Raw genomic sequence first — 25746 nt, forward strand, 5'->3', positions numbered from 1 at the left:
CTTGCTCTCCGATTTTTCCTGCTAAAGTGCATAACCTCACATTTTCCAACATTGTATTGCATCTGCCAAATCTCCGCCCACTCACCCAGCCTGTCTATATCCCCTTGTAGGTTTTTTATGTCCTCCTCACCCTACTTTCCCTCCCATCTTTGTATCATCTGCAAACTTTGATATGTTACACTCGGGCCCCTCCTCCAAATCGTTAATATAGATTGTAAAGAGTTGGGGACCCAGCACCGACCCCTGCGGAACACCACTGGCTACAGGTTGCCAGTCCGAGAATGTACCATTTATCCCAACTCTCTGCTTCCTGTTAGATAACCAATCCTCCACCCATGCCAGAATATTACCCCCAATCCAGTGATTCTTTATCTTGAGCAATAATCTTTTATGTGGCACCTTGTCGAATGCCTTCTGGAAGTCTAAATACACTACATCCACTGGTTCCCCTTTATCCACTCTGTACGTTATATCCTCAAAGAATTCAAGCAAATTTGTCAGACATGACTTCCCCTTCGTAAAGCCATGGTGACTTTGTCCTATTAAATTATGTTTATCCAAATGTTCCGCTACTGTCTCCTTAATAATAGACTCCAAAATTTTACCCACCGCAGATGTTAGGCTAACTGGTCTATAATTTCCAGCCTTCTGCCTACTACCCTTTTTAAATAAGGGTGTTACATTAGCAGTTTTCCAATCTGCCGGGACCTTTTCCGAGTCCAGAGAATTTTGGAAAATTATTACCAAAGCATCCACAATCCCTACTGCCACTTCCCTCAAGACCCTGGGATGGAAGCCATCAGGTCCAGGGGATTTATCCGCCTTGAGTCCCATTAATTTACTGAGTACCAATTCGTTAGTGATTTTAATCGTATTTAGCTCCTCCCCCCCTAGAGCCCCCCGTTTGTCCACTGTTGGGATATTCTTTGTGTCCTCTACCGTAAAGACTGAAACAAAATATTTGTTCAGCATTTTTGCCATCTCCATGTTTCCCACCATTAATTTCCCGGTCTCATCCTCTAAGGGACCTACGTTTGCCTTAGCCACCCTTTTTCTTTTTATATAACTGTAGAAACTCTTGCTATCTGTTTTTATATTTTTTGCTAATTTATTTTCATAATCTATCTTCCCTTTCTTAATCAATCCTTTAGTTACTTTTTGCTGCCTTTTGAAGACTTCCGAATCTTCTATCCTCCCACTAAGTTTGGCTACCTTAAATGTCCTTGTTTTTAGTCGGATACTATCCTTAATTTCTTTACTTAGCCACGGATGGCTGTCATTTCTTTTACACCCTTTTTTCCTCAGTGGAATATATATTTTTTGAAAGTTGTAGAATAACTCCTGAAATGAACACCACTGCTCATGTACCGTCTTACCCTTTAAACTATTTTCCCAGTCCACTTTAATCAATTCCGCTCTCATACCATCATAGTCTCCTTTATTCAAGCTCAGTACGCTTGTTTGAGAACCAACCTTCTCACCCTCTAATTGGATATGGAATGTAACCATGATATGGTCACTCATTCCAAGGGGATCCTTAACTAGGACATTATTAATTAATCCTGGCTCATTACACAGGACCAGGTCCAAGGTTGCCTGCCCCCTTGTAGGATCAGTTACATACTGCTCAAGAAATCCATCCCTAATACACTCAATAAACTCCTCAAGGCTGCCCTGCCCAATTTGATTTGTGCAGTTAATATGATAGTTAAAATCCCCCATAATTATAGCTGTTTCTTCTCACACTGTTGACAGTAAACAGATGTCACCAGTAACAATGGATGCAGTATGCCATTAGCTGAAATGCAGATTATAACATTGCCTAAAAGTCACAATTGTGATTTTTGAACAATTCCACATGCAAGTTCAACACTCCCACTCTCCAGATCTTCAACACATAAATTGAAGGCAGTGCAGTACTGAGAGTGCACTGCAGTCCTTTGGATGGCATGTTAAACTGAGGTCCTGTTAGCCTATTCCAGTGATTCAGGTGTACAAACATTCCATGCCACTATTTCAATACTCCAGCGTTCTGACCAACATTCCTCCTTCAACCAACAAGAGTAACTAGTAATCTCATTGCTGCGTGCAAAATTGCTGCCACTTTTGCTTGCAGAACAAATATGTTATTGCACTGCAAAGTAATTCATTATATACAAATCTGGAGTCAGGTGCTAACTCCACTCCACTTTGCTCCAGAATAAGATTGGACTTGGACTACAAACTTCCACTGTAACTTCTTGCATCAATGCAAAGTGAAGCCGCTTCGCAATGACGCTACAGTTGCAGCATAACTTCAGTCTAAATTGCTTCTGCTTCACAAAGGAAATAAAGTACTACTTGAAATACCTCCTGGCTAAATTTATCTTAATTTGTTTTAATGTCCTCATTCATTACCTTAGAATGTTGCAACAGATTCTGCACTATACTCACAATTTAGTGTTTTCCATGAAAAACTAAATAACTGGCAGCTTTTATTTCCTTTAAGTAAAGTTATCCAAATTAGTTCAATTACCTGTAGAAACTTGTATTAACATGTACCCAGAATTCTTGCTTCTGTAGGATCTATAAAGAAGGGAGTGAATTACAGAGCAGCAATCTATCAATATAGATGACTTTGCCTTCATGGCTTATGAATGTTATGTGAGCCTCCAAGATGGAATTACTATTTTGTACCTCACTCCTAGGTATTTATTTTTCCACAGTACTTTGAGTAGGTATGTTGCTGCTGCTTGTGAGATGATAGATCAATGCTAAACATTATAGGGCAGAAATTGCTTGCGAAATAACGGTGACCTCAACAGCGCTCTCCGTTGTTAGTGGCGAAATGGGAGAGCGAGTTCCAACATTTGCACATGCACAGTGAAACATGGAAATACAGAACTTGCTCCTGCTGGTTCGCCAGCATTATGAAAGCTTCGAATTAAAGATATATCACACGCTGTAATCAGGAAAATCATTTAAGAAGTGAAAACTTGCTTAACTGCCCAGCTGAAAAGTAACTAATTGCGCCGCAGAACAGGTACACTTAAAAATACCAGGTCTAAACTAAATTTTTTAACAGCGCAGTAAGTCCTAATGATTGCCAAGCAACTAAAAATTAACTTTTATAAATGTGGAATCTCATTACACATTTTAATAGTTTTTGGTCATTAAAAAAAAATTAAATTAATAAAACATTTTTACTTTTTCCTTCTGTCTCTTATTTAATTCAATTATTTCTTACCCTCTTGTTTTTTTTTGCTGTCTAACTGTTTTTACAAAGATTTTAAATGTTGTACCTTTCACTTCCTTGTTTTAACGTTGGAAGCCTGCAGAGACTTCGGCAGCCTGTCAAAAATGCTGCGATCTGATTGGTCGAGGGGAGAGAGAGTGCTCTTCTCACTTCTCCCAGGGTCCTAGCTTCGCTTGAACTGCTGCCGGGCTCTTCTCCGCTTCCTATTAGAGGGAGTGCCCGAGGAAAAGACTGCGGCAAGTTAGTGGATTAGTATAAATCTATGGAACGGTGAGCACTGTTTGTTCGCCGCTCCGAGCAATTTCTGCCCCAATAGAGCATCTGGAGATGGTGGTGCAATTTGGAAATTAGTGATCAGAAATTGAAAACAAGGCCTGAAGGGAGAAATAATGGAGTAAAAGAGACAAAAAAAAGGGGAAAAAAACTATTACGGTTGCTTTGATGTGAGGTTGCCGATAGCATGACGGGTTTTTTTTAATATAAAAAGTGCTGAAATGACAGGTATTTTTCAGATAAACAAACATCAACAATAAGTTGCTGTATACAATTTTTCTATGTGGTTTATTCACTTACATGTACAGTTTACATTATAGCTGTATACTGTTTCGGTAATCCACTGCAGATGTGGCAATGGAATCAAAAAGACCTTTAATACATTTTGGCTAACACTGCACTACATAACTGTCAGCTTATCCTAGAAATGGATAGCTTTATATTTGAAGAGGAGGGGGGGGGGAAAAAAAAAATCAGTATTCACTCACTGTTCAGGAGGAAATAGTTATCCAAGCTTCTATCAAGTTTTTCTTATGAAGGGCAGAATTTTAATCCAACACAAGTTGAAGAAAAAAAATCATAGTAAATTCTGTAAGTTTCGTGCCTGAAACGGAACAGTCGCTCGACAGAAGCGTAGATCAGAGAATCAGGCACTGGGGTCAACGCGCCGAATATAGCGGTGTGCCCAATTATTCGGTGATTAATCTGATTTTCTGAACTGCACTCCTGCTAAGCAGGACTGTGCCAGGACTGGAGTCTCTTGAAATTTACATTAATGTTCACAGTTTACTTGCCTCATAACACCTAATGCCATTAGTTGAAACTGAAATGCAAAAACAAAGCTTTGTACAGAATACATTAATGTTTCCAGTACTTATTTTGGGATTCAGGATATGATACAGCTGCTATTCTACATATATGCAACCGGTCAAACAATGGCCCAGAACTATCTGTAGCCAGTCAATGCCATTAGTTAGACTTGTCCTTGCCCGTTTAATTTCCATGAGATTTTGCACTGGACGTCGCTGGAAATGTCAGATGGAAATGGGGCATCTGGGATCTGAGTGAACAGGGCAAGCAACTGTGTATCTCCTTAACCAGATTGAAGGATTGTGAAATTAACAGCACAAGGACTGGAAGGAAGTGTAAATTAGAGTGGGTGAATTCAAGATCAAATCAGGTACAGAAAGAGAAATAAAATGAGGGAAAGAAAGATTGGATTGAGAGAGACAAAGTTTAAAAAAAAATCTCCAACAATTAAAACCTGAAGGAATGGGACTCCACACTGAGTTAATTTTCAGTGCCAGAGAGGTTGACTGGCAGTAATTAACACTCATCACGCCGTTAAAAGGGTACTCAAGACTGAAACGGACAAGCCCTATCTTTCTGTGGCGAGTTTAGTTCATCTCTACAGCAACTTCATGTCATTCAATGCACTCCAATGGTGAGTCAAACAGCGAGATGCCGTTTTCGCAAGCTAACGGCGGAGTGGCACATCTCGGACAGCAGCTTCTGGATTTTCACGTCTAACCGCGCATCTGCCCTTGCTCGAAATTGCTGTGCAATTTGCGCATAAATAACGGTGAGCACTGTTAGCCTCACGGTTATTTTCACAGCAAATTCTGGCCCAATGTCACTTCCAATTTTAAAACCACTAAGTTCAACATTTTAGCCAATGTGATCATTTGACATTATCAAATGTTTTGATTGGGAGCAGGGTAATAATTCAGAATATTTCAAAATCTTAATCTATAGAATGTACATTTTAAATTAAGACAGCAAGCCAGTGCCTCATTTCAATAGACGTCTCTTGACATCACAACTGTTTGCTGAAAACAAGTTCAAACAAATGCTTGACGTACACCAGGAAGTTCAACCCACACACAGCAATTACAAAACTCAAGGTACACAATGAGGTGTTTACCTATTGAATTTATAATTGCAGGCTATTTTGCACTTTGACATTAATGTGAAGTCAAAAAGGAACCAGAAGACTCAACATAAAAACACTTACATTTAACTATCAACTTTCACATCAAAATGTTTAAAGTACTTTACAATAACTTGCATTTATTTAGCACCTTCAACATAGAAAAACATCTCACTGTGCTTCACAGAAGCATGATTAGACAAAAATCGACATGGAGCCGAAGGAGAAGATATTAAATGAGGTGATTAAAAGTTTGGTCAAAGAGGTTGGTTTTAAAAGATGGTCTTAAAGGAACAGAGGGAGATGGAGAGGTGGTGAAGTTTAGGAAGGGAATTCCAAAGCATGGGTGAAGGGAGATGGCTGAAGATACAGCCGCCAATGGTGAGGTGAAGGGGGCGGGGGAGGATGCACAAGAGGCCAGAATTGGAGAAACAGAATTTTGCTGGGGTTGTAGGGCTGGAAGAGGTTACAAAGGTAGGGAGGAAATAGACCATGAAGGGATTTAAACATGAGGATGAGAATTTTAAATTGGAGGCGTTAAGGGACTGGGAACCAATGTAGGTCAGCAAAGACATATGATGGATGAGCGGAACTTGATGCAGGATAGGACATAGACAACCGATTTTTGGGATGAGTAGAAATTTATGACCGGTGGAGGATGGGAGGCTGACCAGGAGAGCATTGAGACAGTCGAGTCAAAGTGACAAAGGTATGACTGAGCAGCAAATGGGCTGAGGCAGGAATGGAGGCAAACAATGTTATGCAATTAGTTTTTTTTTGAAGTGCAGTGACTTATGCAGGCAAATGTTCAACATCTGCATTTGTAAATGAAAGGTATTAGAAACACTTCCTATAGCATTAGGATGTCTTCTTAAAATATTCAGCTGGAAACATCTCGTGAAAAATATTTTTAAAACAAAGCTTACTTCTAGAAAACAGACAGAAGTTTGGATAAAATGAGTAAAAACAACCCAGAAGGCTCAGCAAATATATCAAGTAAGTCACTGAGCATGTAGACCAGGAAGGTCCCAGGTTCAATATCCGCTTTGTGCAGTGTTAGCTGATCTCAGTCAGGGAAGAGACTACCCCAAAAGGGATAAACAACTGGAGAGAATGCAAATTATCAACTCACAATTGAGTTAAGCAGCCATGTGGATCAGTCCAGGTGGTAACTGTAGATATTGAATCAGGACCTCCAGGTTTGCCCATGAAGTAGAAATGGACTTTGCGGAATGCTTCTTTAAACAAGTCCAAACATTTCCTACCTACCAGTGGACAACAGAGAATGTATTGTACCAGTTGTTTAGCCAGCTTCTATTCGAAGTTGGCCTTACCCATAACTCAAAGACCACAGGTTATTAAAAAGTGAAAGGCAGGGACGGACTGGCCATATGAGAAATTGGGAGATTTCCCCCGAGTGCCCCAATTGCTGTATTATCACCATCACTTTTTCCTGAGAATCACAAAGAATCCTGCATCTTTTCAGGGGAGCCAGTCGGCCCTGGTGACAGAACTGGCAAAAAGACCTAGTACTTTCCCAATGAAGCCTCAAGCTCTCAAGTATTTACATAATGAAACTTAGATTGATGAAATGGCAGATAAAAAAGGATACGATAACAAAATCCTAACACAGATGAAAGTGCAAAATCAACTTCAGTAGGATCCCAACAATGAGCCCCAAGTGTTCCTCAATTCTTTTGTCGGATTAAATTGGGCTGTTCAACAATCAGCGCCTGGAGCTTGCTGCCTAATCTGCCAGAAACCAGCTACTAGAAATGCACATTTCCACAATAAGAATCTTAACTTAAGAATTAAAAAGCTCAAAGGGAGGATACCCAAGGTTACAAAGAACTAATTTAAAATCTCAGAGCACCAATGCCAATATAAAGAGTTGATTTCAACAAGTTTTTTTTAAAAACAGAACAAGAATGGTAACCAAATGAGTTATATACTTGAATAGCATTCAGCTTCAAAAGGTGTTGGATATTTACAAGTGTTAGCTTGGCTCAGTGGTAGCTCTCTCACCTCAATCAGAAGTTTGTGCTTTTAACCCCCACTCCAGGATTTGAGCAAAATGTAGTGTGGTGCTTTAGTACAGTACTGAGGGAATGCTGCAATATCAGAAGCACCATCTATACGACTAAAACAAGTCAGAGGAAGTAATAATCAAAATGTATAGTGCACTAGACAGACCACACTTTGAGCACCGTATCCAGTTCTGGTCACCAAGATTCAAGAGAGGCATTAAAGCATTGAAGACAGTGCAGAGAAAAACCACAAGGCTGGTCCATATGTGAAAGATCTGAGATGGGAGGAAAGACCATATAAATGAGTTTTTTAAACTGTGAAAGGGGGTTTCTGAGAGATGACCTTACAGAGGTACACAAGATAGTTAATGGTATGGAAACGATAAATTTGAAAAATTATTTTCAACTAAATTGCAAGAGTAGGACATGGCGATACAGGTTCAAATTAGTAAATGATAAATTTACGAATGATACTGGGAAGTTTCTCTTCACACAAATACAAGGAATGGACTTCCAGATAAAAGTAATGGACACAAACACCCTGGAATAATTTAAAACACAATTAGATGCTACAACTGACGGGTGGGGGAGCTTTAGGGTCTTTCTGGATGGATGAAAGATGATGTGCGGAATGGCCTTCCTCATCTTTAATTCAGACAGAAGAATCACTTTGTTATACAATATACCAGATGATTGTTGTATTGCCTATCCAAAGAGGCACACTACCCTGCACCAGAGTCTGGTTCAGCATCATGTGGACTCCGCTGCAACATAACTTTCCAAGATCCCTAGATATGAGCTCTCTCAACCAGTGCCAATGAAACAGGAAGCAGCAGGGCAACCGCCTCAAAGTTTTCCTTTCACAACCAGCAGATGCTGAGCTGACACAATGTATTTCCAACAACAAAGACTTATGGCAAAGCAGACATAACTAAAAAGCTCATAAAGTAGTCTTGCATCAAGCCTAGAATAATGTTTGCTCCAATGAGAATGATCCTGTGAAACTTGTTAACAGGCAATATAAGCCCTCAAAAGTTGCTGAAATTGTCTGGGTCAAATCTTCCTACTAAACGCTGAAGAACTCTTTCAATCTTGCCCTGATTTGGGTCTGTGAAGTATTGCAGTTAAGTAACAAGGCTAATTAAAAGCTAAAAGGACTTACTAGACTACTGCCCAAGTTACATCTCAGACATGCAAGAGACCCATCATCATAAGAATGATTAGATAAGCATGTGCTACAGCAACAGGCACTTAGTGAATACACACAACTCAACTGAACCGGCATCAAATGGCTGATTGGCTACATGAAAGTAAGCTGTCCAGGCAATATCTTGGGCAAACTTGTCTGAAAGACCTGATGCTGTTACTATCTTGAACATCACCTTATTGAGAAATGTGTGCTAAAGTCCACGGTTTAGGAGAGCACAGAACCTTCCCTATTTTGGGGAACCACAGAATTGTGAGGGGAATTTACTCCATTCACCATTGCTAGAAATCTTTTCTGTGACTACCACTGCTAGCAAATTGCCAATCTTAGTCAACACCACAATCAACTCAGTGTCCTGGTTGATCAATCTAAACGATAATCCTGAATCACAAAAGCACCACTTGAAATGTAAGGGATAATGTGTGTTGACAGTTTCCCTGACCAAGAATCTGATGATATTTCCATAAAAAAAGCAGTGGTACACCCTAAAGTAAAGGATTTGATAATTAGGGCAGAGCCAGCAGAAACATGGGGTTTAGAATAACCCCAAGCTTAGGTAACAAAGATCCTGATATGGGACACTCTCAGCTTCCTCCAGGCTTCCAGAGGGCTGGCAAGTTGGTCTTGGTCTGCAGGCATGAAAACATGTGTGCCGAGATACCATATCTGGAATAGCCTATGGGCTTTGCTAATAGCATTTGAAAACCTCAAGCAGATCTTCTACTTGTTCCCCACAAAGACCTTTTCCATGAAAATCATCAAGCTGCAACTCTTGTGGGAGGGCCAAATGCAAATCCAAGAATGAAGCCACAGCTGTATCTCCTGGACAATAGACCAGGATCCTAGTTCTAGGTTTATCAGGTTGGGTAGAGCACCAGAAATAGCAACTCTTACTGAGCTTGAGGGCCTGGATTCTAGGCACTGCAGTTAGTTCTGACCATTGTGACTTTTTTCCATTAGGAAAGGGGTCAGGTAAGCTTACTTCTATAGTCTACAGAGGATGCAAGGTAAGAAAAATCAAATTTGGATCATAACAGATTACAAACCAATCATGTAAACACAACATTGAATATGAAGTACTTATTTTTAGCATTTTCCCCTACATGGTGACAATCCCAGTTTTAATATTCTACTTAATATTATAACATTAGTTATTAAATAGAGATGCCATTATCCAGAAATGTGAGCAGTAAGATACAAGGAATTGCCACACAGACCGTAAACCAATTTAAGCAAATCAAGCTATGTTTTTTTTAAATTGATAAAAATGTAACTTCTTTTGATTTACAAGTCAAAGTGATTGTCATTTGACTGGCCGTGATTCTCAATAGATCTGCTTATAACCAGAAGAGCATAATAGCATGGAACAGACATCTCCACTGGTTATTTTAGTCTCAACTTTCTTAAAGTAAAAGCTACCATGATCTGTTCCTGGACAGGAATTAACCTGCTACCACGTCAGGCTCATTTAGCTGCTTAACTGAACAAAAAACTTATTCAAGGTGGTCAAATTACATCCAAGTTGGTGATTCAAACTTGGGACCCTTGCAACATTTTATGATCAAATTACTAGTACTCTGGCAGAATCCAATTAGCATATAGACTTTTTAAGTTCAATACTGCAGACATCCTTTTCTGATTATATAAAGTACAACTTGGACAGAAGATGAAAATAGTTGTGAGCACAGCAACATCAGTAATTTCTACATATTACTTTAGCACCACTCAATGATTTCTATCTAGTGACTCCTGTTGGAAATATGTATGAGCAAATGCCAGGTGAAGACATGATTAGTCAAAGAGGCCATCACATCTGAGCCAGTTAGCCTGCCAACAGTGCTAAGGCATAAGTAACAGCCACTTGGTCAAGACACCAGACGTGTCCAGTGCCTTTAGAATCATAAACTCCACATCATTTAGAATCATAGCCTTCAAAAAGTCAAAAGATACAAGAGGAAGAAAATTAGAGAAAAAAAACATGAAGCTAAAAAAAATACCATCTAGCAAAGGTCAAAATTCTCATCAAAAGTTAGAGCCTTAAATATTTGGAGAATATTTGTCCAAGTTGTACTTTATATAATCAGTAAAGGATGTCTCCAGTATTTTATTGAACTTAAAAAGTCTATATGCTAATTGGAGTCTGCCAGAGTATTAGTATTTTGATAATTTGATCATAAAATGTTTCAAGGGCCCCAAGTTTGAAGCACCAACTTGGATGTTAAATAGGAACGTGTAGTGCTATACATTTTACAAATGGTTGCAGTAGTTCTTTTGACGGATTCAGTACACTAATCCAAAACAGATTTACAGCAAAACCAAACTGCTTCAGTTAGGCTTTTAAATTTTAAGTAAATCATACTGTTGGTCCAAAAAAGCCTAAAACTGAATTGTGCTATTTTCTTAAAATACTAAAGTAAGGACAGCGTTCAGAAAAATAACTAGTCTACCAAGCAAAGACAGTAAAACAAATAATGACTACGCTTGCGCTCTGTACTGCGATCGTAACTGATAGTTACTAACTGGTTTTAAACAATCTTATGGGATTAGCCAGCAGTTTTGTAATATACAAGTTAAGAAGTTTCCAAAAGGATTACAACTTTGGCTTGTCAATTGGATATATACTTCCAACTTTTGTACTGAAGTTTGGTTCAGTCCTTGTAACAACCTAAATTTGCAGGAAACTGCTCAAATGTTATACAGAACCATTTTAAACAGAATTCAAGGCTGCTGCTGGCAACAGCACTGTATGGTCACTGTTCTCCAAGTTTGTAAGAGCGCTCTTCTTCATTTCAAAGCCTTTGAAACTTTTTAAAAACATTAGTTGAAAAGTTAGCAATTATGGAGATGGTGCTTGCCATCTCCATAAAAGATGAATGTGCCGACCAACTCCAATATGCTAATTATCAAAAGGAAAAATGATAGAAGCTAAAAATAAAAATTACCTGTGATGTCTGGTAAAGACGCACTGTATCCTCATTAAGTTATTAAAGCAACAGTGTATAAACAAAGCAGAAAGATAAATTTGACATTGATCCCCAATACTTTAAGCAGTGAAGAAAATTGACTTGTGCAAACTAGCACCTGACAAAACTCATCACCTGCAAGTATTTGGGGATACTAGCTGATGCCAGAACTCAGACCTGCAGTTACCTCAAAAATTTCCAGCAAAATATTTTAAAAATAGAGTTTGGTTATTCAAAATAAAAACACATTTTCCTTACCCCCTGAAGTCCCTGGAACTGGATTGTTGGTTGAGAGATAGATGAATTCTGGAAAGAAAGCACAATAATCAGTTGCAAAATAAAATCTATTCATTTCCACTTGTAAGGTATTTTACAACTAAAAAGGTAACTAAAGTTGCAAATATATGTCTTACAAGCTAACAACTTGCATTTATATAGCACCAAGGCACTTCACAGAGGCGTTTTCAAAATGGATTTGACACTGAGCCACATAAATTTAGGGCAGGGATAGGTTTTAAGCAGCATCTTAAAAAGGAAGAGAGGTAGAGAGGCAGAAAAGTTTAGGCAGGGAATAACATAACAGGGCCTAGGCAGCTGAAGGCACACCCGCCAATGGTGGGGCGATAGAAATCAGGGATATGCAAAAGGCAAGAATTGGATGAGCACAGAGATCTTGGAGGGCTGTAAAGCTGGAGGTGGTTAGAGATAGGGAGGGACGAGGCCATGAAGGGATTTGAACTCAAGAAGGAGATTTTAAATTTGAGGCATTGCCAGATTGGGAGCCAATGTAGGTCAGTGCGCACATGTTTGATGAGTGAATGGGACTTGGTGCGAGTTAGGATACGGGCAGCAGTTTTGGATGAGCTGAAGTTTACGGAGGGTGGAAGGTGGAAGGCTGGCCAAGAGAGCATTGGAAGAGTCGAGTTTGGAGGTAACAAAGGTGTGGATGAAGGTTTCAGCAGCTGATGGGCTGTGGCAGGGGAAGAGACGGGCAATATTACGGAGATGGAAGCAGGTAGTCTTGGTGATGGAGAGGATATGGGGTTGGAAGCTCAGCGTCAAATAGGACACAGACACTGCAGACAGACAGTGGCCAGGGCGGAAGATGGAGTCGGTGGCTAGGAAATGGAGTATTTGGCAAGGGCTGAAGACAATGGCTACAGTCTTCCCAATATTTAATTGGAGGAAATTTCTGCTCATCCAATATTGGATGTTGGATTATCATCGTGACAAATCAGGGGCAGTGGAGGGTTGAGAGAGAGGTGGTAATGAGGTAGAGCTGGGTGTCGTCAGCATACGTGTGGAACCTGGCGTCGTGTTTTGGGATGATGTTGCCAAGGGTCAGCATGTAGATGAAAAATTGGAGGGGCGAAGGATAGATCCTTGGGGGACTTCAAAAGGTAATGGTGTGGGAGCGGGAAGAGAAGCCATTGCAAGAGAGTCTCTGGCTATGAATGGACAGATAGAAATGGAATGAGGCAAGGGCAGTCCCACCCAGCTGGACAACGGAGGAGGATGGTGTGGCCACCCGTGTCATAGGCTGCAGGCAGGTTGATAACGATGAGGAGGAATAGTGCACTGTGGTCACAGGCACATAGGATGCAGGTTGTGACTTTGATAAGGGCCGTCTCAGTGCTGTGATAGGGGCAGAAACCTGATTGGAGGATCACATGCACACGCAATTTTTAAAGTTGATTATAATCAGGCACATGAACAGAAATACTGGCTTTTACAGATACAAAATTGGTAAACATCAGCATATATTATGAACAATTCTCATCAGATTTATATGCAAACTGATTTAACTATATGCTTGAGTACTAAATTTCCTTAGTACCTAAACATCAACGTAGCTTCCACCTCACTGAACCTACAAAATATCCTTCTAGCCAATTTTATCTTATGTCCTTTTATCCTACTGGCCTGGATGACCTCAACATTCTAAATTTACCTTGCCTGTGCCATTTACTACTTGTGTATCTATGCATGTATTATATACACACACATCTCAATGAAGTAATCATTAAATCTGGTCTTGTCTCAAGTGTACAATGCAAGCTTCTCACATCTTTCCTCATAACTCACCCCCTTTAGACTTGGGATGACTCTTGTTTGCTATTTCTGCACCTTTTCCAATGCACATTGTGGCCCTTGGAATACTGTGTGAAGCTCTGGTTGCCATATTTCAAAGTGAAATCTGATCATTTCATTATATGGCCTCAAAATAAATTTTCTGTAGACTTATAATCCATTGTTTTAAGTATCCAAAAATTCTATTTCATTTTTAATTACTTGTCCATATTGCCTCATCATTGAAAATATCAATCTCAGTGCTAAAGTCTCCATATTCCCTTCAATACATGTTGCTTGTTCTTCCAATATGTAATACTTTGTATGCCATTATTAAATTTCATTTGCCACTGTCTTCCCAATTACATAACAAATCTAAACCTTTCCAGAGAACCTCAAATGTATTCTCAAGACACAGCTACACTCCCAATTTTAGTTTTCTCTACAAATGTAAGAAGCTTACAGTTAGTTTCAGCATTAATTTCATTAATGTAGATAGGAATCAACAGTCGAAGCACTTAGCACCTGTACTAGTCTGACATTAGTCAAGATGCTACCGTATGCCATGAAACCAAGTTGTGTAAATTCACGAGTGTACATTTTAAAGGAATTATAAAATCCAGTGATCTGCAATCTATGCATGGATACATAATTTAGAATTTGTTAGCTGGCGTGTAACAATTGCTAGCAAAAGAAAAAGTCCGATACACGATCATACACGTGCGATAGATTGCATGTATTTTGCCACACCACTACATTCAAGTCTGTGTGGGAATTCCAGTCACTAATTCTACACAAAACAAACCTGGCTACATTAAACCAGCCTATGAAGTCTACTTTTATTTATTCATCTGTGTTGCAATAGTCAATTTGCACTCTGACCAATAAAAACATATTTGCATATATGCTCCAGTCCAAACAGGACACAGACTAATCATGTTTGTGACATTATATTCAAGTCAAATATATCCAAGTGCTTTAAAAAAAGTCCCATTAGCCTATAAAGTTTACTTTGACCTCAGATTTTGTAAAACTTTGCATGAGTCATGTTAACAACTCACCATATTTGCCTAAGCAAACATCCTATCAGAGCAGGGTTCCTCTGATTTAAAAATTATTTTAATAGATAAAAATCAAAACTGTAAGCTTTCTTATCCAGTGAATCATTCCCATATTTAAGTCAATTAGGAAACAAATCTTCTACAACTTGGTTACCAAGTATTGTGCTTTGAAGGTGAATAAAAAATACCATAAATAACTAATATATGGCTTAACTTTTATTTTGGTCTAGGCTTAGTTTTTTTGTTTCATTTTGCCAAGGGTTGTTGGATAGCATTAAAGTATGATGTCCCATATCATTTCAAAGATTACAGAATCACTAAAAATACTATAAAATAAAGTTAATTTTTTTCCCCTTCCCATCAACCAAAAGGTATTAATGAAAACAATGCCAACGAGGTCAAAATTTCTCCTTCCAACCCTGTCACATCCCTTCTCCCCACCCCCCCCCCACTTCCCCCAAAGGGAAAAAAGCCGACAAGTCACTCCCAGGATACAGTAGTCATGGAGAAATGTACCCTTGCTTCAAAGGAACAAAGATTATAATACCTCCAAAAACTCCCCATCTCTTACTTAGTTAGACTGAACATTACAAATAGCCTTATTCCTTCTGGAATGAGAAAAGGCAAAATGGCTCCATTGCTATATTTACGACTGTGGCACGGTACTTGTTCCTTGTGCCAAAGGTTTTGAAATCAGCAGCCATGGTTCTTCAGCATCCACCATTTCTCTTTTCTTCCTTTCTACCCTTGTTTGCTCTAATTTATTTTATTCTGCACTCCTTTAATCATTCGCCTTCATTTATTTAATTTCTTGCCAACCTGCTCAGTGATTCTCCCCACTTTCATCAAAAAAAATTAAGAATTGTTGCATAAAGCCAAGAAGGCATAAAATAGAAAGTTAAAAAAATTTAGTGAAGAATCTTAAGAAAAGAGCAAAACAAACAGAAGGTAAGAAACAAGATACAAAGATATTAACAAAAAACTTACAACTCAATTTTTGTAACCACCTCAATTTTCTACTGAGCAATGCCACTGAAGATCTGCTAGCAGAGTAACTAGAAATAGTTAAGAGCATTGCATTAGGAAGTCTATTAGATTTTAATTTGTTACATGAAACAACCTGATACAAATGCAGCAGAAGGGCTGTTGTCTCAATCCTGCCACTCTATAAAATTCTCAATTAGAATTACAATACTGCACAGAAATAGCCGATATTTGTAGTTAAAAGCCACAGACAGACGGAGCCCCAGGCAAAACAGCAACCTTGAGACTTAATGCTTGTAAAAAATGCTCAGCAATTTTTTATAATAGTATTGTTTATACTATGCCTAATTTAACAATCGTATTTTCATTGCATGGAACAGAAATATTTTCTCTCATCAATCTGATTCACACAGAATGTAGGAAACAATGTCAATTCAGTTAATAAGCAGATTGTGGAATTGATTAATACTGTACTCCACAAAGAATAATGAGAAGTGATAAAAGTTAGTGACCATGTATCTGACCCAACAGCAAAGACGTTGGAATCATCTGAACTTTGAACAAAATACATTTTAAATTGTGTTTTTAAATGATAGAATTCAAATACATGATTGACAGCTTTATTTTCTTAAAGTTGCAGCTGAACTAAGTATAAGCTTGCCTCAAAAACTGGGCTAACTGCCATGTAGAAACTAAGATATGAGTAGAACACTGTGTTCTTACAAAATTAGACAAATGGTGAAGTCAAGCAAATAATTTCCATTAGTGACCTTTACATAATAGACTATGAAAAGCCAACTGTTAACAGCTGCAAACAGCACAAAACATCTTAATTAATTTTTATACCTGGGTAGTTGGTACTAAAAATAACTGACCTTGAGCTGATTGTGGTCAGAATTTCCTTTTATTTGGGGTACATTTGCATACAGTAAATTAACCGAAGTATCTAACTATCACATGCAATACCTACTTTCATTTATATAGCTTTTAATATAAAGAAACAACCCAAGGCACTTCACTGTGCCCATTTCTTTACACTTATCAAAGGCAAGAGAAAGACTAGAGATTATAAACAAGTACGCCCGCATTTCAGTTGTCAAGAATGTACCAAAGCAGAATCTTATGTTTAAATGCTACCCAGGTGATATATTCCAGACAAGTAAGGAAGTACGGCATGTTCTGACGAACGGTCTTCGACCTGAAACGTTAATTCTGTTTCTTTCGCCACAGATGCTGGCTAACTTGCTAAGCTTCTCTAGCATTTTCTGTTTTAATTTCAGATTTCTAGCATCTGCAGTATTTTGCTTTAGATATGGCATGATCTTTCTATTTTATGTTCCACAATGGAGTTTAGTTATAACTGCAAGGAAAGGATTTTAAATGCAAAAATACACTGTCTATCCATAAAAAAGATCTTCTTTGGAATACAAGTTTCAAAAGTCTACTCTTCCCTTCATTCTTTTTCTCTCCCACCCTCTTTATAAGGTTAACTACTGAAGCACAGAGCTGGAATCGCAAAGAGAGTGGATCGTGAACAGAGTGGAAACTTAAAAATTTGGTGAGTGGAACTCTGGTAAAGTAATGGGTGAATTGAAGTTAAAATTTAGTTTAAGATTTAACTTCGAACTTTAACAGAAACTGCAAGTCAGTGGCAGTTAACAGTCAGTCAATCAGCTGTAAGTGATTGCCTGAATAGAGGACAAATACTGTGAGCTAGAAGCTAATTGAGCAGATGTAACTACTGTTCTCAAAAGGTGTATAAAGTAGAAGGTTATCTGCTGAAGCACAGAGCGGGCATCGCAAAGAGAGTGAGTTGTGAACAGAGTTGAGAATTGAGAGAGTGGGAATTAGGTGCTAATTTTTTTTTTAAAAAGCGAAAGTCAAAACTAATTATTTATAAATAAATATAGACTAAGATATGGCAGAACAGGTTGTGTATCTATACTGCAGTATGTGGGAGTTTGTGGACATCGAGACCGTTCCGAGCAAACATATCTGCAGTAGATATGTTCTGCACCTCGAATCTCTCCCGTTCAGAGTCATTGAACTGGAGTGCGAGTTAGAGATACTCCACATACAAGGGAGGGGGAGGAGTATCTGGACAGTTTGCTCCAGACCTTGGTCACACTTCGTAGCAAGGTACAGGATCAGAACAGGATTGGTGTGACCGATAGTGTACAGAGTAAGGGGAACCCAGGTGAGGTAGAGAATGAGGATCTGCAGAAATGGATCTGATCAAACAGTTACAATGTACTTCCTACCTGTGAGGATAAGGATAAAGATTGTTGGAAGGACAGCCAGAATGCTGACCATGGCACCCTGGAGAGGCTACCAAAGGAGGAGGAGGAGGCGAAGCGTGATGTGGTAGTTATAGGGGATTCAACAATTAGGGGGACAGATAGCATTCTTTGTAAGCTGAATCGAGAGTCCCACGTGGTATGTTGCCTAACTGGTGCCAGGGTGAGGGACATCTCGAACCGGCTTGACAGGATATTGGAGGGGATGGGGGAGGAGCCAGTCGTCGTGGTCCATGTTGGAATCAACAACATAAGAAAGAGTAGGCAAGAGATCCTGATTCAGAGAGTACCAGGAGCTAGGAGCTAAATTTTAAAAAACAGGACCTCAACAGTTATAATCTCTGGCTTATTACCCGAGCCATGTGCAAATTGGTGTAGGGATAAGCAGATTAGGGAGGTGAACACGTAGCTGAAGGAGTGGTGTGGGAAAGAGGAGTTCCATTTCATGGGACACTGGCACCAGTACTGGGACAGGAAGGCACTGTACCATTGGGATGGGCTCCGCCTGAACCGGGCTGGGACCAGGATCCTAACAGAAAGGATCAATAGGGCAGGCACAAGGACGTTAAACTAGTAAATTTGGGGGTGCTCAGGTGGAAAGGTAGTAGAAATAATCATTCTAAAACAAACAAAAAGGAAGAGTAGAGTAATAGTCAGGAATTATGCTTTAGGTACTACAGGTAGAGGGAAAACAAAAAGATGTAAAGTAATTAAATTAGAAGTGAGAAATAAGAAATGTGAGAAAAACAAAAGAAGGACAGGTTAGAGTGTGTGGCCCAAATAAGCATTCTTTATACAAATACACGGAGTATAAGGAACCAATTGAATGAATTGCAGGTACAACGTGGTAGGCATTACTGAGATATAGCTGCAAGACGGTCAGGACTGGGAATTGAATATACCAGGTTATAAATTCAATAGGAAGGATAGGGAAACTGGTAGAGGGGGAGGAGAAGCCTTAGTGATTAAGGATGAAATTACTTCAATGATGAGAGGATATAATGATAGGTAAGCAGGCAGTGGAGATTTTATGGGTAGAATTGAGATAGAAAAAGGATTTAAGACTGTAGTGGGAGTTGTACATAGGCCTCCTGGTAGCAGCTGTGAAGTGGCAGAATGTATAAATGCAGAAATTAGACAAACATGTAGCAAAAACAGAGTGGTTTTAATGGGGATTTTAACTTTCATATTGATTGGGATAAGCAGATGAGCTCATGTCAGAAAGGTAGCGAATTTCTTGTGTGTTCAGGACAGCTTTCTGCAACAATATGTCCTAGAACCAACAAGGGGGCAGACCATAATAGATTTAATAATGAGTAATGAGCCAGATTTAGTTAACAGCCTAACGGTACGTGAATATTTATCTAATAGTGATCATAATATAATCGAGTTGAACATTGTGTTTGAAAGGGAGAAACCCATAACAGCTACTAAGATTCTAAATTTAGGTAAGGCCGACTTAAACAGGATGAGACAGAGACCTTCCACAGTAAACTGGGCAAATCAACAGAAGATCAGTGGGAGGTGTTCAAAAAAGAATTTAACATGATACATAACCAGTTTATACCCCTAAAGGGCAAGAGCATCACTTGCCAAAAAGAAGCCATGGACAACAAGAGGTAAGGAACAACATGATACTAAGAAAAAGCATACAAAAATAGCAGATTCTGGCAACTGGGAGAGGTACAAAGAACAGCAAAGGGTGACAAAACAGATAGTAAGAAGGGAGTATGAAAAGAAACTTGCAAGGGAAATCAAAATCAACACAAAATTTTACAATTATATTAGGAAAACAAGGGTGGTCAAGAGCAATATGGGCCCCTTAACAATGGATAATGGTGATACTGTAAACCAGCCTTTCACAAACTATTTTGGCTGCCACTCCACGGTAGTGAAGTGTCTCTCTCTCTCTCTCTCCGCCCCCACTATTAATGTAAGCATCAGATATTTGTTGATAACTTACAAAACATAAAACAAAGTTCAATAAATCACAAGTATAAAAATAAAACACTGTTTTCCTAATGGTACTGGCTCCTACCTACAGCTCTTTACAGTAAAGCAGCATTTCCCAAACTGGGGGGGCATGCAAAAGTGTTCACTTTGGGGCACACCTCAACATAGTTTTTTTTCTGAAAATATCTTTTTTTCCCCCCGACTTCTTCGCGCGCGCCCCCCCCCAACCCCCCACTTTGGGCCTTTCGCGCCCCCAGTTTGGGAAACGCTGTTGTAAACGAAAAAGGAAATGGCGAACATGTTAAATAATTACGTTGTATCAGTATTTACAGTAGAAGAGGAAACTAATTTTGAATCAGGGATGGGGACTCACCATAATTAACAAACAAGTTAACAATAATGAAGAAAACAATGGTACTAAAGAGTGACAAGTCCTGAGGACCAGATGGTTTCCATCCTGGGGTTTTAAAGGAAGTAGGTGAAATCATTGCAGATGCCCCAACTATCATCTTCCAAAGTTCTCTCAATTCAGGAACCATTCCTTTAGATTGGAAAGTTACACATGTCACTCTGCTATTTAAGAAAGGTGAGAGGGAAACCAGAGAATTATAAACCAGATAGCCTAACATCTGTTGCCAGGAAATTACTGTAGTCTATAATTAAGGATAGAGAGACTGAACACCTTAAATTTTCAGCTGATCAGAGAGAGCCATCATGGATTTGTAAAGGTTAGGTCATGTCTGACAAACCTGACTGAATTTTGTGAAGGGATGACTAAAGTAGTGGTCAGGGGAATGTCAATGGATGTTGTTTTTATAGACTTCCAGAAGGTATTCAATAAAGTCCCTCATAAGAGACTGTTAGCTAAAGTTGAAGCTCATGAAATTGAGGGCAAATTATATGGTTAGGAAATTGGCTGAGTGGCAGGAGACAGATTAGGGATAATAGGCAGGTACTCAAATTTCCAGGATATGACAAGTAGTGCCCCACAGGGATCTGTGTTGGGGCCTCAACTATTCACTGTATTTATTAACGACTTAGATGACGGGATAGAGAGCCACATATCCAAGTTTGCCGATGACACAAAGATAGGTAGCATTGTAAGCAGTGTAGATGGAAGCACAAAATTAGAGAGATATTAACAGATTAAGTGAATGGGCAAAACTGTGGCAAATGGATTTCAATGTAGGCAAGTGTGAGGTCATCCACTTTGGACCTAAAAAGGATAGATCAGAGTACTTTCTAAAATGGTGAAAAGCTTAAAACAGTGGAGGTCCAAAGAGACTTAGGTGTCCATGTACATAGATTAAAATGTCATGGACAGGTATAGAAAATAATCAAAAAGGCTAATGGAATGCTGGCCTTTATATCTAGAGGACTAGAACACAAGGGGGTAGAAGTTATGTTACAGATATACAAAGCCCTGGTTAGACCACACCTGGAGTACGGTGTTCAGTTCTGAGCACCGCACCTTAGGAAGAATATATTGGCCTTGGAGGAAGTTCAAAGTAGATTTACTAGAATGATACCTGAACTACCAAGGGTTGAATTACAAACCAGGGTTGTATTCCCTAGAATTTGGAAGATTAAGGGGTGATTTGATCGAAGATATTAAGGGGAACTGATATGGTAGATAGAGAGAAACTATTTCTGCTGGTTGGAGTGTCCAGGACTAGGGAACATAGCCTAAAAATTAGAGCCAGGATTTGCAGGAATGAAGTTAGGAAACACTTCTACACACAAAGGGTGGTAGAAGTTTGGAATTCTCTTCTGCAAATGGCAGTTGATGCTAGCTCAATTGTTAATTTTAAATCTGAGATGGATAGATTTTTGTTAACCGAAGGTATTAAGGGATATGGGCTAAGGCGGATTTGTGGAGTTAGATCACAGATTAGCCATGATCTCATTCAATGGTGGAACAGGCTCAAGCGGCTAAATGGCCTACTCCTGTTCCCATAACTTTCTAGCATTTAAAATGAGTCATGCCAAGAGCAAACATCTGCCTAAACAGTAATCTACAACCTAACTAATTTGTCCTTTCTTTTCCCCAAAAGTAACATTCAAAAGAGTTAGATTAAGATTCAAATAACAAAAAACAGGGGCATCAGTATTTGGGGTGTAGATTTTCCCTAATCTGGAGGTGAGATCAGGTTAATAGACTCTTACAAGATGCATCTATACTTTTTGGCACTGGCAGTCACCATAAAGGACATACAGTGCGAAAGTTATAATCTATTAGGCAGAATGATTGAAAATAGCACTCTGTACTTACGCATATATTCCTGGCAAATTATTGCATCACCAGTACCGTGCAATGCTCTGCAAGTAATGACACAGATACTAGTGTTAAATAGTAAGTTCTGAGTATTTGAAAGAGAGCAGGAAGGTAAAGAGTTTTAAGAAGCAACTGTGCCAAGTTCAATTTATGTTGCTAAATTCATTTAGCACCATCATTAACTAGCTTCAGTTTGAAAGACTCCTGGGCTAGTGATAATTCATCATATAGCATTACAAATCTACATGATTTTCACTTACATGGAGTACAGGAAATGTACCCCATCAGTTTCAGTGAATAAAATACACTTCAAGATAACTGGTAATGGGCCAAAGCTGGTAAAGACACCAGCTCAGACTCAAACCAAAACGGGGCAGGGGGCATCCCCAGATTCAATTTCTGCTTTGTGCTGCAGTTGGCTGCAGCAACCCGGTTAGGGAAGGAAAAAAAAAATCAACCAGGTTTCCCACCCCCAATTGCTACATGGTAACCCCTGTTTGAAATGTACATGAATGGACACCAGGATAGCCTGCCAACACTCACTGTTGGGCTCATACATGAATAATGACGTGGATGAGGTACCAGATGACAACCATACTCCATAAAAGGAAGTCAACTGCTTTCAAATTCAATGACAACTAAAACTACATAAATGATAAATATTAACAGAATGGATAAAATTACTCTATAACTAGCTAATATTTCTATCAAAAGTTATATCATACAAAATAACTACATTAGACATTTCAATTTACTCAAGAAAATTCACTAAGCTGCAGTACGCAAAGTGCGTAAATGTAGCAAGGCTGAAATCAACATTGATCTTTAAATATTAAAACAAAGTATATTGTGCTGGATTTGATTATGCATGAACAGCTTCTCAGTTGCAATTCTAAATCACATTTTATTAATAGTTCTAGTCATTAGCTCATACTTGCTTCATATTTAGGCAACAAGCTATAAACTAATTAGATTTCCCATTTTCAGACAGCTTTCCAAATAGACCAATGTGTTACTTCGAAGACAATCTATTTGTACATTTTATATCCAGAAGGTTAATAGCAATCTAACCAAATGCAGACCCAACATGAACATACATGGAAAGTTGTATTTGTTTATGATGCTCTCCATACTTCATTCTTTAAATTCAACACCCTAACCCCACATATTCAGCCTAAATACAATCTTAACACTTCAATAGAAGTTTTAACAGCATTTCTCCACAGTAACTTGTCTATAATGGTGGGGTTCAAAATAATTCAAGCAATAGAATTGAAATCTGGAAGATATAACAAAGCACACTAGAATCATTGCCGCATTTACATGCTGCCCCTTGGCGACATCATCCAAAGACGTGCGATCAGCTTCCACTCACACGCAGATGACACCCATCTCCAATTCTCCACCCTCCATTGCCTCGCTGTTGTCAGACTGCTTGTCCAGCATCCAACCTATGTCTTCTGACCCCACCACAATCTCCATACCCTTGCCACCAATTCTATCCCCCTTTTCTGGCTACTGTGTCAGGTTGAACCAAAATGTTCACAACCTCAGCACCCTACACAACCCCGAGCTGTACTTCCGACCCCATTCTTCATCATAAAGATCACCTATTTCCACTACTGTAACAATACCCGCCTCCGCCCATCTGCAGCTGAAACAGGCAGCCATGCTTTTGTCACCTCCAGACTCGACTATTCCAATGCTCTCCTGGTTGGCCTCCTATACTTCACCTCAACTAAAACTGGGAAAAGGAAGGGAGGGATGCACAATTGGCCAATATCAGTAATGGAAATTTTGAGGTGGGCATGGCGCAGCAATGTGCAGGAGGTAGGTCTATTGTACGAGATGAGCTCCGAGAGGGCACTTGGGGTTGGGGGGTGAGAGGGAGTGAGGGACCAAAAATGCACTCCCATTACATCGTTCTAACGCATATCCTCAGCTTTCTGAATGAAACTACATTGTTGTATTTGCACTGTAGACTCATCGTGTGGCAAGTTAACACTTCACTACATTGAAAAGATTTCTTGCCAGAACTCGATTCAAACAGTTTCTAGCTATTCAACCTATTTTGTTACCCAGCCCCCTAATACCACATCCTACCACTGCAGGCAATATCCTGGTAAATAAATACCTTGTGACACATTGGATGTTTAAAGTATACTGAATTCTAAGCCAATTTTCACATCCCTTCCCAAGGAGCAGACACTCATGAAGAACAACTATGATAATTGAAACATAAACTGCTCAGTGAATACATACTATATAGCTGTGCAGAATTCATATTCAACTGCTGTGCGATAAGGAATATGCACTTTAGAATCAAAGTATTTGGAGGTGTCTGTATATTGACAAAGCAGCCGACCAATGAAACACATACAATGTTAACTTGATTTACAGAAAACAAAAGGCTACACTTCAAATAAAATCAGATCTCATGCACTTATCTCTGTACATGCAACACATTACTTTTAATGGACACATTGTAAAGGTTCATCTGTACACAGTACATAGTTCACCAAAGTTAACAAGATACCACTGACACTCAAATTAAATATGTTTAAAATCACAAATACAAATCTCATTAACTTTTGGAAAGTTGCTGACAAAGGGAGGCATGTCAGTCATAGAAATCTTACCACACCAGCAGTGTAATTTCTACATTTCAAGATTCTAACTTTGCATCAATGCTATAGTTATATTGTGAACGTACCTCAATTTAACCAGGGTTTAGAAAACTCTGCTAATTTTCGCATCTCAAAATTTGTTTTGGATTTTTGAAAGCTAAACCTAGATTCAAAGATACAAACCTAAAACTGCCAGCAAGGGCTAAGTGGTCACTTTGCATTAGAAAATTTTAAAAGTTCATATCACATTATTTTAGGACACTATTTAGTAGGGAGCTAAAGCTTAGCTCCATATAAACAGTATGGTAGCTATTTCTAGGGATTATTAAATAAATCAGTTTTTAAAACCAACTTCCATTTATCAATCCCCAGGATTTTTCAAGTGGTAACCAATTTTCTCCTGATTTGAGCAAAACAAAATCCTCCTGAATTTTCTATTGTTTTCTTACCAAAAAGCAGTCTGAAGATGTATTTTTAAAAGAGATCTGAATCATCTTCAGATACTTCTGGCAAGATCTATATTCTTAATACTGCAGCAAACAGTCACTTATTTCTAGTTAGGTATAGAGAAGGACAGCAGTGCCATACTGATAGGCCCCTGAAAACCAAGGTCAATCATCAAAAGCTGACTCAAGTCACACATCAAGGGATTGTTTACTAAAAGTAAATTGCAACATTTTCCCCTGTACATAACCTCCAATAATTATTATTCACTCATAGTGACAGGCAACAATAAACAAAGGTTCTTCAATTTTCCTTTTAAATTTTAAAAAGTCTATCTGGGGTTAGTTTGATGGGCTCTGTAAAAGTTATCTGTGAACTGCATAAATAATTGTGGGCTGTC

General features: G+C 38.9%; 1 protein-coding gene across 1 annotated transcript in view; it reads right to left on the reverse strand.

Moving 5' to 3' along the window:
* Positions 1-25746, reverse strand: part of ell2 (elongation factor for RNA polymerase II 2) — a 133647-nt gene that overhangs the window by 99866 nt on the left and 8035 nt on the right. Inside the window, exon 2 of the mRNA XM_067982865.1 lies at positions 11894-11941. Within this exon, the coding sequence (XP_067838966.1) occupies positions 11894-11941 (48 nt within the window). The remainder of the gene's footprint in view (positions 1-11893; positions 11942-25746) is intronic.

The sequence above is a fragment of the Heptranchias perlo genome, chromosome 4 (genome assembly GCF_035084215.1).
Source record: "Heptranchias perlo isolate sHepPer1 chromosome 4, sHepPer1.hap1, whole genome shotgun sequence".
In the NCBI taxonomy this organism is placed as follows: Eukaryota; Metazoa; Chordata; class Chondrichthyes; order Hexanchiformes; family Hexanchidae; genus Heptranchias; species Heptranchias perlo.